The sequence below is a fragment of the Ursus arctos genome, unplaced genomic scaffold (genome assembly GCF_023065955.2).
Source record: "Ursus arctos isolate Adak ecotype North America unplaced genomic scaffold, UrsArc2.0 scaffold_14, whole genome shotgun sequence".
In the NCBI taxonomy this organism is placed as follows: domain Eukaryota; kingdom Metazoa; phylum Chordata; class Mammalia; order Carnivora; family Ursidae; genus Ursus; species Ursus arctos.
In genome coordinates, this window is record NW_026622808.1 from 11,952,735 (window position 1) to 11,966,499 (window position 13,765).

Here is a 13,765-nt window from a genome sequence, read left to right on the forward strand (position 1 = left end):
GGCCGTATATAACAGAACTGTGGATAACTTGTAAAGTCCATTCACAAGAGGCATGATAGAATCTCAGTTTAATTACGTGACCAGATAGTTTACAAAGACTAGAAGACATTATAAGATATGGGAAATAGTCTAACAAGAAAAAAGTTCAAAACAAGTTATCATCTTTTGTTATCTATTAAAACATTATCAAAAATTGATGATCCCAGTAGCCTGAGGCTCATGAAATGGGCACTGTTGCACACGGCCAGTTATATTGTAAATGGCTCTGACAGTTTAGAAAGCAGACAGCTGAACTGTACAATAGTCTTTCTTCTAACCTCGTCGTCCGACTTTGTCAGATGGATTCTGGCATGGGTAATTCAGACAGCATAGATACTTCTGTATTTTTATGTGTAATTGTGAAATATTAAATGCAATCAAAATGAGTAAGAATGGAGAACAAACAAAACTAGGTAAGAACATGGAGACTTGCGTTAAGCTATCAAAAGCCTAATTCAAACATGAAAATTGCGCTTTTACTTTCTTATTACATCATAACATTTAAGAGCAGCTTTAACTCAGCGACTAACCACAAGACCGCATCACTGTTAATCAGGAGATTAGAAAATGTTTAGGAAAGCATAACGTTTATGCCCTTAAACGTCCTTGGACTCCTTCCTGTTGTAAATACTAAGCATGGTTTGATCCCGGCTGTGCAGGTAGCTTTCAGAAGTGATCCACAGCAGAGCAGACGTTCTGTGGCTTTGGTAGATGAGACACCTCTGAGGGCAGCTGGCAGTGGAGCCTATGGCCTTGTTACTTCATACAGTTTGTCATGATATTTGTCATGGGGGCGAGTTCAAGGGGTGGAGGGAGGGGTGGACCTGTTCCTGTCCCACTGTGTGTTTTGCCCGGCAGTCCTGCTGCATTGCCTAGGGGGGTGTGGGTGTGGTTGCCCAGATTGGGTTGTAGCAGCTGGGGGTGCCTCAGAAGCCCTGTCTGTGTGTGTGTCTGTGTGTGTGTGTGTGTTTGTGTGTCTGTGTCTGTGTCTGTGTGTGTGTGTGTGTGTGTGTGTGTGTTATGTGATATGCACGAACCCTGCATGGCTGGCCAGCAGTTTGAGGGAGATTGGAAATAACCTCTCGTAAACAAGTGTATAAATAGCACAGAAGTGATGTTTTAAATGGTTGAACTTTTCCACACCAATGGAGTTGATAAAATCATTTTATGAATTTATTGGTGTTTTGTTTCTTCACAATTATTCCATCCATCTCACAGATGGCAGACACTTTTCAAGGTACTAAGGACACAGCAGGGAACAAAATTAAATTCCTGTTTGCATGGAACTTACATTCTTAGATCGATTTTCTGAGTTCCACATTTTCTTTCAAAGTTCTTATGTAACTGGTATTTCTTAAAACTCAAAATAAGCACAACTTTAATTGTGTTAATCATTGTAAAAATTTTAGCCTGTGTTGGTGAATATACACGAGGGCATTAAATGCCAAGTATTTAAAACGTGTTTGGATAGACGAGAGTTTTCTTAATCCGTACATTGTTCCAGAGAGTACAGTGTGTTGGGTCTGATCCGATGCACAGGTCTAATTGTGAGAAAGTGCCAGACAAACCCAAATGGAGGAACATTCCACAACATAACTGGCCAGTGTCACTCAAGTTTGTTAGGGTCGTGAAAGACAGGGTAAGATTCTGTTACAGGTTGGAGGTCAAGGGGACAATGAAATGCAGTGTGGATTCCAGACCATAAAAGGACATTAATGGGAAAATTGGCAAAATTTGCAAAGGTCTGTCGTTAGATGACAGTATTGTATCAGTCCTAATTACCTGGTTTTGATTGTTGTCCTGTGGTTGTGTAAGATGTTACTGTAAGGGGACGATGGCTAAGGGGTATCTGGGAACGCTGTAACTTTTCTCTAAGTCTGAAATTAGTACAGAACAAAGATGAAAGAGATACAGATTTGCTTTTTATCTCTCTATTATTTGAGGTGCAAAGACAGGTCTGTTAAGATGCAGAGTGATGGACCGGCAAGAGAGAGGACGTAAGTGCTAGCTCAGCCCAGTGTCTCAGACCTGTGGGAGAGCTGCTTTGTGAAGTACAGCTGTTCGCTTCAGGCAGAGCGACTGTTGGTCGCCTCTCTGGAGCACGTGACAGCTGCGACTCGCCCTCTGAGCGGCTCCCCGCGTTAGACTGGGTGCTCGCAGGATCGAGTTTCTGGTGTGCTTTCTCCAGCAGGCGTCTCATGCTTCCCTGGCGTCACTGTGTGTGGTGAGTCGCTCGGCTGTCCTGGAACATGTCCTGGGTCCTGTCAAGCCCTTCCAAAACCCAGAGGGCACCCTCCTCCCTCCTGTTTTGTCTGGTTGGGAAGGCAGTGTACTGAGGCACCCCCTGGAGGCCGCCCTGTGCCCGGAGAGCGCGGGGAGGAGCACGCGGCCCGGGTGTCCACGTGGTGTTGTGTTAAGAGAAACACAGCAGTACTTGACCTCTGTTGGATACCATGTGAACTGCTAGCTCCAGGCGGTTCCGTTTCCGTGTTAGATCGTGCTGTGCTCCTCTGGACGATAGCCATGGTAGCGTTAAGGTATGTTCATCAGTTGTTTGATACTCCTCCCTTCCGAGGCGGGGCCCTAACTTCCTGTCTCACAGTATAGGCTGACTGAGCTCTGTGTGACACGTGGTGGTAGAGGTGACAAAGGGGGGCGCCTGGGTGGCTTGGTCGGTGAAGCATCTGCCTTCGGCTCAGGTTGTGATCCCGGGGTCCTGGGATCGAGTCCTGCATCGGGCTCCCTGCTCAGCGGGGAGCCTGCTTCTCCCTCTGCCTGCCCTCCCCCTGCTTGCTCTCTCGCTCTCTGACAAACGTGACAACAAGTCCCTTCGGAGACAGGTTTGTGGACGGCATTGTGACTTCCTCCTTGGTCTCTCTCTGGGAGCAGCTAGCTGCTGGGTCCGAGGATGTCACGCAGCCTCGCGGGCTTCTGCTGACGGCCCAGACCCCTTGCCAGAGAGTCTCCGGGAGCCTTAGAAAATCTGTTGTATCTGTGGTGATATCCCTCACTCAGTCCTGGTGTTGCTCTTGTGTTTTTCTTTTTTTTTTTCTTTTTTTTTTTTTTTTTGCTCTTGTGTTTTTCTAATCATTGGCTATGTTAGCTTTGTGATTTTGTTTAAAATAGTCTTTTAATGCTAGTAATAACAGCAGTTCAGTGTAGTCATGACTATATGCGTGCTCCACCTGTATTCACTCACTCGTCTTAGAAGGGCATTTTGAGGCGAGTATGGCTGTTGGCTCCCATTTCATAGATGAGGAAACGTGAGGCACAGTCACGTGGAGGAGCTCACCCTCGTCACCCAGGAGGACGTATGCGAGCTGGGATTGGAACCCAGCCCGTTCGGCTGTAGAATCCACACCATTCACCACCGTGTCGTGTGGCCTCTCACTTTTGGTTTCTTTTGTTTCCAACTTCATTGAGATGCAAAGGAAGAGAAATTAAAAGTGGACAGTTTGGTCACTTTTGACATAATTGTGAAACCATCACCACATGGAATGACAAACACTGTCACCTCCCTAAAATTTCCTCCCCTGTCGTTTTAATCCATCTCTCTCATCCACACCCCCCGGCAAGCACCGATGGGCTTCCCCTCGTAGGTCGGCTTGCACTTCTCCGCTTGTGTGAAAACGGTGTAATGAATGCCTTTTGCGCGGCTTCATTCACTCAGCACACAGACTGTGAGATCCGTCCAGAGTCTCTGATGCCGTGGTTTCCGCTGCGCGGTCCTCGTCACTGCTGAGTAAGGGTCCCGTGTGTGCGTGTACCGCGACGTGCTGTTGCGGGGACCTGCTGGTAGACGTGCGGTTGGTACAAACCAAGTTCGTATGCTCGATTGTACGTGTTTGTGTTTCTCTTGGGTAAATACTTAGGGGTGGCTGAGTTCAGTGTTGGGGACCTCCTGGAATGGATGGGGTGGAGGTAGCGTGCACGCCCATGAGCAGTGAGCCGGGGTGCTCCCGTGGCTCCCGGTCCTCACCGACCCCGTAGGCAGGAGGTCTGTGTTTACAGTGTTCACCAGACGGAGGGCATGGAGCGCAGTGCAGCTCTGAGGACCAGGGATGTGGAGCCTTGTCTCGTGTTATGGGTCATTGGTGTGTCTTCTTTTGGGAAGTGTGGGTTCACATCTTTCGCCCTTTTAAAAATTGGATTGTCTCCTCAGTTTTGAATTGTAAGCATTCTGTACGTAATGTGGATACAAGTTACTTGTCTGAAAGCAAGCATTCCTGCCTTGTCCCTGATCGCGGAGGGAAGCAGTGAGATCTTTCATCACTCCATATACCTGTTGATTGTAGGGTTTTCATCGACGTGCTTTATCAGTGTGAGGATTCCTAGTGTTTTGAGATGTTCTAGGACGTGGTTTTGAATTTTGTCACTTTTTTTTTCTTTGTATCTACTGAAATGACCCTTAAGTTTTTCTCCTTTATGCTGTTAATATAGCGAATTACATTGATTTTTTCAATGTTAAACTAGCTTTGCCTTCCTGGTCTAAATGCCATGTGGTCACTGTGTATCGTCATCTAAGTTGTGGACTTTACAGTTTTCTCTGATTTATTTATTTGTTTGTTTATTTAAGATTTTATTTATTTGTCAGAGAGAGAGAGCACAAGCAGGGGGAGGGGCAGCAGAAGAAGCAGGCTCCCTGCTGAGCCCGATGTGGGGCTCAATCCCAGGACCCCCGGGATCGTGACCTGAGCTGCAGGCAGACGCTTCACCAGCTGAGCCACCCACGTGTCCCAGATTATTTATTTATGATCTTCTGTCTTAATACAAGGATTTAAAGTCGCACGTTTCCCTCCGAGCACTGCCGTAGCTGCAGCTTGCAGATTCTGGTATGTTGTCATTTAGGTCAGGGTATGTTCTAATCTTCTTTGTGATTTTTTTGACCTGTGAATTATTTGAAAGTATGTTGTTTAGTTCCCAGATGTTTGGGGTTTTCCTAGATACTTTGTCATGACTAATTTCTTTTCTTTTTCTTCTTTTTTTTTGAACAAGAGAGAGAGCAAGTGCCTGCACATGGTGGAGGGTGGGAAGGACAGAGGGACAAGGAGAGAGAGAACCTTAAGCAGGCTCCACACCCAGCACAGAGTCTGACAGGGCGCTCGATCTCACGACCCTGAGATCATGAGCTGAGCCAAAATCAAGAGTCGAGTGCCTAACTGACTGAGCCACCCAGGCGCCCAGGACTAATTTCTGATTTAATTCTGTTATTGTCAAATAACATACTTCATATGATTTTGATCCTTTTAAATGTATTGAGACTTGTTCTACAGCTCAGCATATGGTCTATCTGGGTGAACATTAGTGCACTTGAGAGGAAAGTGTATTCTGTCGTTGCTGGTGATAGTGCTTTTTACGTGTCCGTTAGATCAAGGTGTTTGATGATACCGTTCAGACCTTCCGTGTGTTTTCTTTTCCTCTTGTGTGTGTTCTGTCAGTGCCTTGAAGGGGAGTGTTAACCTCTCCTGTAATTTCAGGATTGTCAGTGTGTCCCTTCAGTTCTGTTCATCTTTGCTTCATATATTTTGGGCCTTGTCATTATACACATACACCTTTGTTATGATTTCCTAATGAAATGTGGCTTTTACCATTTTGAAGTGATAAAATTTATTCTGCTCATGCTCTGTGCCTTGAAGTCTGTTTCTGATAGAAGTCACTCTGGTCTCCTTACGCTTACTATGTGTAGGGCATATTTCTTTGTCTTTGTTTACTCTCCCCTTATCTGTGTCTTTCTATTGAAACGTGTCCCTTGTGGGCAGCACATAATGAGGTCTTGCCGTTTTATCTCTCCTTTTTAAGTGGCGTGCTTAGACCACCAGTATTTAATGTGATTATTTTTATGATGAAGGCGACCATTTTGTTTTCTCTTTTTTTCTGGCCTTCTCATTTTCTTGCCTTCTTTTGGATAGTTTGGATATTTAGTATTCCATTTAGATTTTTTTAACAGATTTATTTATTTTTAGTGACACAGAGAGAGAGTGTGCACAGGTGGGAGGGGCAGAGGGAAAAGGAGAAAGTCTTAAGCAGATTCCACATGGGGCACAGCGTTCCACACGTGGTTCGATTCATGACGCTGAGATCACAACCCGAGCCAAACCCGAGAGTTGGCAGCTTAACTGACTGCCGTCCAGGTGCCACCCCACCCCGTTTTTTTTTTCCCCCAAGATTTATTTATTTTTAGAGTGAGTATTCCATTTAGATTTACTGATTTCTTTCTTTCTTTCTGTCTTTTTTTTTTTTTTTAAGATTTTATTTATTTATTTGACAGAGAGAGAGAGAGGGAACACAGCAGGGGGAGTGGGAGAGGAAGAAGCAGGCTCTCAGCGGAGGAGCCTGATGTGGGGCTCGATCCCGGAACGCCGGGATCACGCCCTGAGCGGAAGGCAGACTCTTGAGGACTGCGCTACCCAGGTGCCCCTAGATTTACTGATTTCTTGACTACCTCTCTTTATTTATTGTGTAGTGATTAGGGCAAAGGTCCTCAACTTCAGCATTGTTGAAATTTTGGACTCTAAATCTTTGTTTGGGAGCCATCCTGTGCATTGCAGGGTATCTACGCACAAGATGCCAGTAGCACTCCCCCAGTTCTGACAACCAGAAATATTACTGGGCGTCGTGAGGGGTCCCTTGGGCAGAATGGGCCCTGGTTGAGAACTGCTGCAGGGGTTATAGTATCTGTGCCCCTCACGTACAGAGTACTCCTAGTCTGTCTGTAGTCTGTGTTCTCTTTGTACTACGTCATGTAAAGTGTGAAACCTGTGCAGACCACGCGTCTGTATGGTACAGCTCTCACACGTGTTCTGTGTACACGCCTGCAAAATCCCACTCTCCTCAGTTGTTCATGCTTCAGCAGACTTAACAGGATTAAAGTCATTTATTTATATTTGCTCATATATTTCCAGTTCTTTTCTTTTTTCTTTGTCAAGATCCATGTTTCCTTCGTCCTGGAGAACTTCTTTAACATTTCTCACAGACCAAGTCTGTTAGTGACAGATTCTGTTCCCTCATCTGAAGGTGTCTTTATTTTGCCTTCGTGTCTAAGGGCTGTTCCCCTGGATGTAGACACTTGAGTTGACAGCTCTCTTTTTTAAGGAACTTTGAAAATGTTGCTCCACATTGTTCTGGCCTCTGGTTTCTGTTGAGAAATGTGCAGTCATGGGAATCTTCTGCCTTCTGGTCAGTTTTCTCTGGTTGCTTTCAAGACTTCTTATTTTACCTTTTAATTTTTAATCATAGTAAAATATATGTAACAACAAATTTACCATCTTAAACATTTTCAGTTGTTTACTAACGTCAAGTGTATTCACTCTGCTGTGAACTAGTCTCCAGAAGTTTTTAATTTTGCAAAACTTAAACTCCATACCCATTAAACAACTCCCCATTTCTCCCCGTGTCTAGCTCCTGACAAGTACTGTTCTGCTTTCTGTTTCTGTGAACTTGACGGCTTTAATTACCTCATATCAGTGGAATCATACAGAATTTGCCTTTTTGTGTTTGGCTTACTTCACACAACATCCTCAGGGTTCATCGTGTTGTGGCAAGTGTCAGAATTTCCTTCCTTTTATTTTTTTTTTATTTTTAAGATTTACTTATTTATTTGAGGGGGTAGGGGCAAGGGAGAGAGAGAATCTCAAGCAGACTCTGCTGAGCACAGAGCCCGACAGGGGGCTCGATCCAGGACCCTGAGGTCACGACTGGAGCCGAAATCAGGAGTCAGACATTCAACCGAAGGTGCCACCCAGTTGCTCAGAATTTCCTTCCTTTTTAAGGCTGAATATATCCCGCTGTTGGCATATGCCACATCCTGTTCATCCGTTCGTCCACTGGTGGTACTTGGGTTGCTTCTCCTCTTGGCTGCTGTGAAGAATGCTGCTACGGACATGGCTGTGCAGGTATCTCTTCCAGATCCTGCGTTCAGTGTTTTGGATACATACCCAGAAGTGGAATTGCTGGGTCGTATAATAATTCTATTTCTCAGTTTTTGAGGAACTCTCCTACTGTCTTCCACAGGGACTGTACCATTTTACGTTCCCACCAGCGCGTACGAGGGTTACAGTTTCTTTGCATCCTCACCAACGCTTGTGATTTTCTGTTTGTTTTGATAGTAGCCTTCTTGTGGGTGCAGAGTGGTCAAGACTGTCTTTATGTTTAGTTTGTAGCGGTTTGCTTATTAGGCGCTTAGGTATGGATTTTATTCTTGCTTGGAGTTACTTGATCTTAAATCCAAAACGTCATGTCTGTCACCAAATCTGGAATGTTCTTGACCATCATTTCTTCAAATAGTTTTCTTTCTTAATCTCTTTATTCTCTCCTTTTTTAAAAGATTTTATTTATTTGAGAGAGAGGGAGAGCACGCATGAGTATGGGGGAGGTGCAGAGGAAGAGGGAGCAGCAGAACCACCCTCCCCCCCCTGCTGAGCAGGGAGCCTGACTCAGAGCTCAGTCCCAGGACCCTGGGATCATGACCCGAGCCAAAGGCAGACAGTTAACTGAGTGAGCCACACAAGCACCCCTGTTCTCTCCTTTTGAGACTCCAGTGACACATACGCTAGACCTTTATTTCTATCCCACAAGTCTCCTTGAAGTTCTTTTTTCCCTCCCAATCTTATTTTTCTCTCTGTTCTTCAGATTGGATAATTTCTGTTGGTCTGTCTGCAAGTTTGCTGACTTTTTCTGTTGCCATTTTCGTTCTGCTGTTGAGCCCATTGAGTTTTTAGTTACATATATTGTATTTTTCATTCTGTGATTTCCGTTTGTTCCTTTTTCAGTTTATATGCTGAAAATTTCCGTTTTTAGGGTTTTACATGTGTCTTCCTTTACCTTCTAGAGCATAGTTACCCCAGATGCTTTCATGTCTTTGATAAATTCAGTATCTGGGTCATCTTGGGGTTAGAATATGTTGTCTTCTGCCTTGAGAAATGGCCACATTTTCCTGATTTTTTCCTATATCGAATGATTTTGTATGTGTCCTGGACATTGTGATTATGTTCTGTGGACTCTGGATCCTTAATCGTCCTCTGGGAAATGCTGGGTCCCATTAGATTCAGACTGAGAGCTGTTTCCCCTCCCGTGGGTAGTGGCTCAGACGGCACAACAATTCTTGAAGCTAGGCCGGACTCTCCCATACAGGCGCAGCTGAGAGGTGAGCCTGGGCCCGTGTGGGTTCATACACAACATGAGGAGCTCTCCCTTGCTCGTCCGCTCCCCCGGACCCCTCTTCCTGGTGCACCTGGCCAGAAGGTCAGAGTTTTTATTGGAGGTTAGGCATCTGCGTGGTCATCATACCAGTGTGGGTCCCTGGCTGGGGTCTGTGCTCAGCGTAAAGCCGTAGAGGGAAAACACGGGGCAACTCATCCAGGACCGTTGCTTCTGCACGTTTTCCTCCCTCTGCAGTTCAGCTACTTTTGTGTACTTTTTAGAATCTTCAGGTACTTGGTTTTTGGTGCTCTGTCTAGAGTTTTTAGCTATGACCAGTTAAAATAGGATGGGTTGTTACCCTGCCGTGGCGGAACTAGAACGTCTGTCCTTTTATTCCTTTTTGATACAGGGATGATTTAGAAGTATGGTTTGGGTTTATTTTTATTTCCAAGAAGTTATAGTTAAGGGCGCATCCTTAAAATGACTAAAGAGCATGCTTTTACTGATGAAAGATGCCGTCTACCACGATTTTTCAATTTTATGAATCAGAAACTTTTGTGTAAAGTAAATGAGGAAAAAATAGTTGGAAACTTGAAGACAATTGAGTTAAACCAGAGTCATAGTAGGATATTCAAAATACTTTTCTCAGTTTTTTAGGTTAACTATAGGATTTAAGTAACAAAATTAATTTCCTCAGTATGTTTCGTTTAATGGCTAATTGCCTACCGATAAGTTTATTCCCATTTTTCCAAATGTCTTATAAAACATTTTTTAAAAATCAAATCGAAACAACAACTGGAAAGCCCTGGCCAGACAGAAAATCTCAAGTTCTCTACAAAGTGTGGCCCTGCGCACCCTGGACAACTGTGAAGTCAGAAGTTGGGGTGATCCCTGCAGTCACGGGGCTTTGCCAGCTTGTGTGCTGGGCTGCTGAGGGGTGCTGCCTCTAGCTGCAGGTACGCCGCACGGGTCGTGGAGGCCGACTGGCTTCACTTCTCAGAGTCTACTCCTTCGCGTCTCCTCCTGGTTTACAGGCTTATCGACTTGTGTGCGTAGATCGGAAGCAGGAGGCTGCATGATTCGCCTGAGAACACACGCCCTCCTCCAGGCTCGATGCTCTCTGCCCACCTCGTACCTGTGGCTGCTTAGTTGCAGTCTCAAAGTGAATTTATGTTCAGTATAGTTTGGAGATGAAGGGAAGAGTCAAGGCAGGAGTGGGGATGCTTGGAGATCACTTGAACTGTACTGCATTTGAAATTTTGAGGGCTCCCCGGAAATCCCCGCTGATCATGGTTTTTAAGAAAATTATTTAGGTTTTGGTTTATCAGTTGTCAGGTTTATTGATTTGGATAATTGAGGGAGGGTTATTAAAAGAAACCAGCCAAATTTTAAAACGGAATCAGGGGTGCCTGGGTGGCTCATTTGGTCAAGCATCCAACTCTCTGAGTTTTAGCTTAAGTCATGATCTCGGGTCCTGGGATCAAGCCCCATGTCAAGCTCCACGCTCGGTGTGAAGCCTGCTTACCAATTCTCCCAATTCTCTTTTTCCTTCTCCCTCTGTCCCTCCTCCTCTTAAAAAAAAAAAAAGTCAGGAAAATAAAAAATAAGCCCAAAGAAAAATTAGTTATAGATTCTACCAGGGTTAATATTTTAGTATATACGCTTCCAGTGTCTCAACAGATAGACAGGGCACCTGGCTGGCTCCTTGGTGGAGCATGTGACTCTTGGCCTTGGAGTCGTAAGTTTGAGCCCCACGTTGAGTGTAGAGATTATTTAAAAAAAAAAAAATACTAATAGTCTGTTTATGGCCATAGCACCCTGACTGTCCCGAGTCTCGTGTGATCTTAGAAGCTTAACAGGGTTGGACCTGGTTAGTATCTGGTTGGGAGACGGACACAAAGCTCTGTGTTTGTGTGTATATATGTGTGCGTGCATACTCATACACACACATATATATACACGCACACATAGATCTCAAAAAATGAGATCATGTAATATATGTATTTCTAGCCCTTTTTTTTTTTTTTAAACCTGCTATATAGTGAATATCTTTTTAGGTTGATTATTCAGACCTAAATAATTTAAATTGATGCAAAATTTTCCAGTGTGAGTATATAGTATAATTATTAGCTTACCAGTATTGGACTCTTAAGATTTTGTTCCAGTTTTTTATTAAAAATAATACTGTCTTGACTATCTTAGTATATATATTTCTGTGTATTTGCTGAGTTATTAGGCTAATAATCTACATGTATAATTGGTGGGTAAGAGGCTATGTACTTCTTAGGAATCTTTGAGAGACAAAAAATGTATCCTAGTTTTGTGTTTGTAGTTACTAGTAAGGGTTACTGAACATTTTTAGTTGTCTTTGTGAATTGCCATTCAGATCTGTTGCTCATTTTCCCATTGGCTGTCCCTGTTTTCATGTTTATTTGTAGGATCTTTTCACTGGAATGTAAACTCTTTGTCATATGTTCAAAATATTTTCCCCCAATTTATTTGATTTACACCTTTTTTTTTTTTTTTTTTTTTTAAAGAGAGAGGGGTTAGGGAAGGGGATGGGGGAGAGGGAGAGAGAGAATCATAAGCAGGCTCCACGCCACTGTGGGGCTCGATCTCATAACACTGAGATCGTGACCTGAGCTGAAATTGAGAGTCGGACACTTAACTGACTGAGCCCCCCCAGGCGCCCCTGGACTACATCCTTAGTAGTTTGCTTCTCTTACTTACCACCCTTTGCAGAACTTTAATTTTTTAGATTAATGCTTAATTGCCTTTTTTTTATAATAATTTTTTTATTATGTTAGTCACCATACAGTACATCCCTAGTTTTTGATGTAAAGTTCCATGATTCGTTACTTGCATATAACACCCAGTGCACCATGCAATACGTGCCCTCCTTAATACCCATCACCAGCCTATCCCAATCCCCCACTCCCCTCCCCTCTGAAGCCCTCAGTTTGTTTCCCAGAGTCCATAGTCTCTCATGGTTCATTCCCCCTTCTGTTTACCCCCCCCTTCATTCTTCCCTTCCTTCTCCTACTGATCTTCCTGCTATTTCTTATGTTCCATAAATGAGTGAAACCATATGATAATTGTCTTTCTCTGCTTGACTTATTTCACTTAGCATTCTCTCCTCCAGTCCCGTCCATGTTGCTGCAAATGTTGGGTAATCATTCTTTTTGATGGCTGAGTAATATTCCAATGTATAGATGGACCACATCTTCTTAATCCAGTCATCTGTTGAAGGGCATCTCGGCTCCTTCCACGATTTAGCTATTGTGGCCAATGCTGCTATGAACATCGGGGTGCATATGGCCCTTCTCTTCACTACGTCTGTATCTTTGGGGTAAATACCCAGTAGTGCAATGGCTGGGTCATAGGATAGCTCAATTTTTAACTTTTTAAGGGACCTCCACACTGTTTTCCAAAGTGGCTGTACCAACTTTTAATTGCCATTTTTGATGGCTGCATGATATTTCTTTGAGTTGAGGGTATCAGAATTTACTGTTAGCCTAAAGTTTTAGGGATCCTGAAGCAGGCTTAAGCGTGTCATTGGTGCTTTGTTTTCAGTGTCTGTCTTTCCTTAACCAGATGCTAACCCCGAGGTGACGCGGACGATGCTCCGCTGGATCTACACGGACGAGCTGGAGTTCCGAGAGGACGACGTGTTCCTGACCGAGCTGATGAAGCTGGCTAACCGGTTCCAGCTGCATCTCCTCAGGGAGAGGCAAGTCACAGCACTTCTGTTCCAGCCCTCACACGGTGGTGGCTGAGCTGGAGTTACGCCAGGCTCTGGGAAACAGCTGCTTCTGCTGATGTAAATGACTTTTGCAAGGTGTTTTTTTACAGGTAGTAGTGGGGGGAGAATTTTATCTCCCTTGCTCTGTGTTATTTTGTAAGCTAAATTTTGCCAAGGCTTTTAGGTATTCTCTTTTCTTTCGCTGATTTTTTTTTAAACCTGGGATTACATAATTGTTTGAGCTGATAGACTGAGTATGAGCTCATTCAGGTTATAGTGTCCAAACCCTCAGCTTTCCCTCCAGTACGACCTCCTGTGACATTTATTCTACTTTGTGATGTGATATATGTACCTGGGTGAAGTCCTTGCTCATATTCTGTTAGGAACTCATTGATGCCTGAGTTAGTACATGAGAGTACGGCTCACTAAGTTTCACAGACAGTGTTTCTGAGCTCTTACTGCTTTTTCGGTTCCCAAGGAGATAGCCTGCTGTGTTTTTTTATATTGCATTTTCTCGGTTGCTCTCCCAGGTTGGCCTTCCAGAGCAACAGAAAACAAAATGTTACCCCTTTGGTATCATTGAAATTGCCCTTTGGTTTCTGTTGGGGATGTGGCCCTTGGTGGTCAGTTTGGTTGGCATTGGAATGTCTTTTACATCATTTAGTGATCTTTTGTATCCCCTTGAGTGCTGCTGCAGGAGTGGCTCTTCTCCTGGGTGAGTGAAGGGCTGGTTTCAGCCAGCAAGAGGTCCTCCCCTGTTCTGTTGGCCTCAGAGAGCCTGGAGCTGCTTGCTGTTTCCACCGCAGGGCTGGTGTTCACCGGCCCACCATGCCCCACCATGCCCCG

General features: G+C 44.3%; 1 protein-coding gene across 4 annotated transcripts in view; it reads left to right on the top strand.

The window, feature by feature from the left end:
- The window catches only part of ANKFY1 (ankyrin repeat and FYVE domain containing 1), a 76,575-nt gene that overhangs the window by 23,322 nt on the left and 39,488 nt on the right, over positions 1–13,765 (top strand). For 3 of the 4 annotated variants that reach the window (XM_026520684.4, XM_057311391.1, XM_057311392.1), the window contains one exon: positions 12,772–12,907. In XM_026520684.4, coding sequence (XP_026376469.1) covers positions 12,772–12,907 — 136 coding nt within the window. Of the gene's footprint in view, positions 1–2,649; positions 2,880–12,771; positions 12,908–13,765 lie in introns of those variants that run through there. The other variant, XM_057311393.1, reaches the window with a different exon arrangement.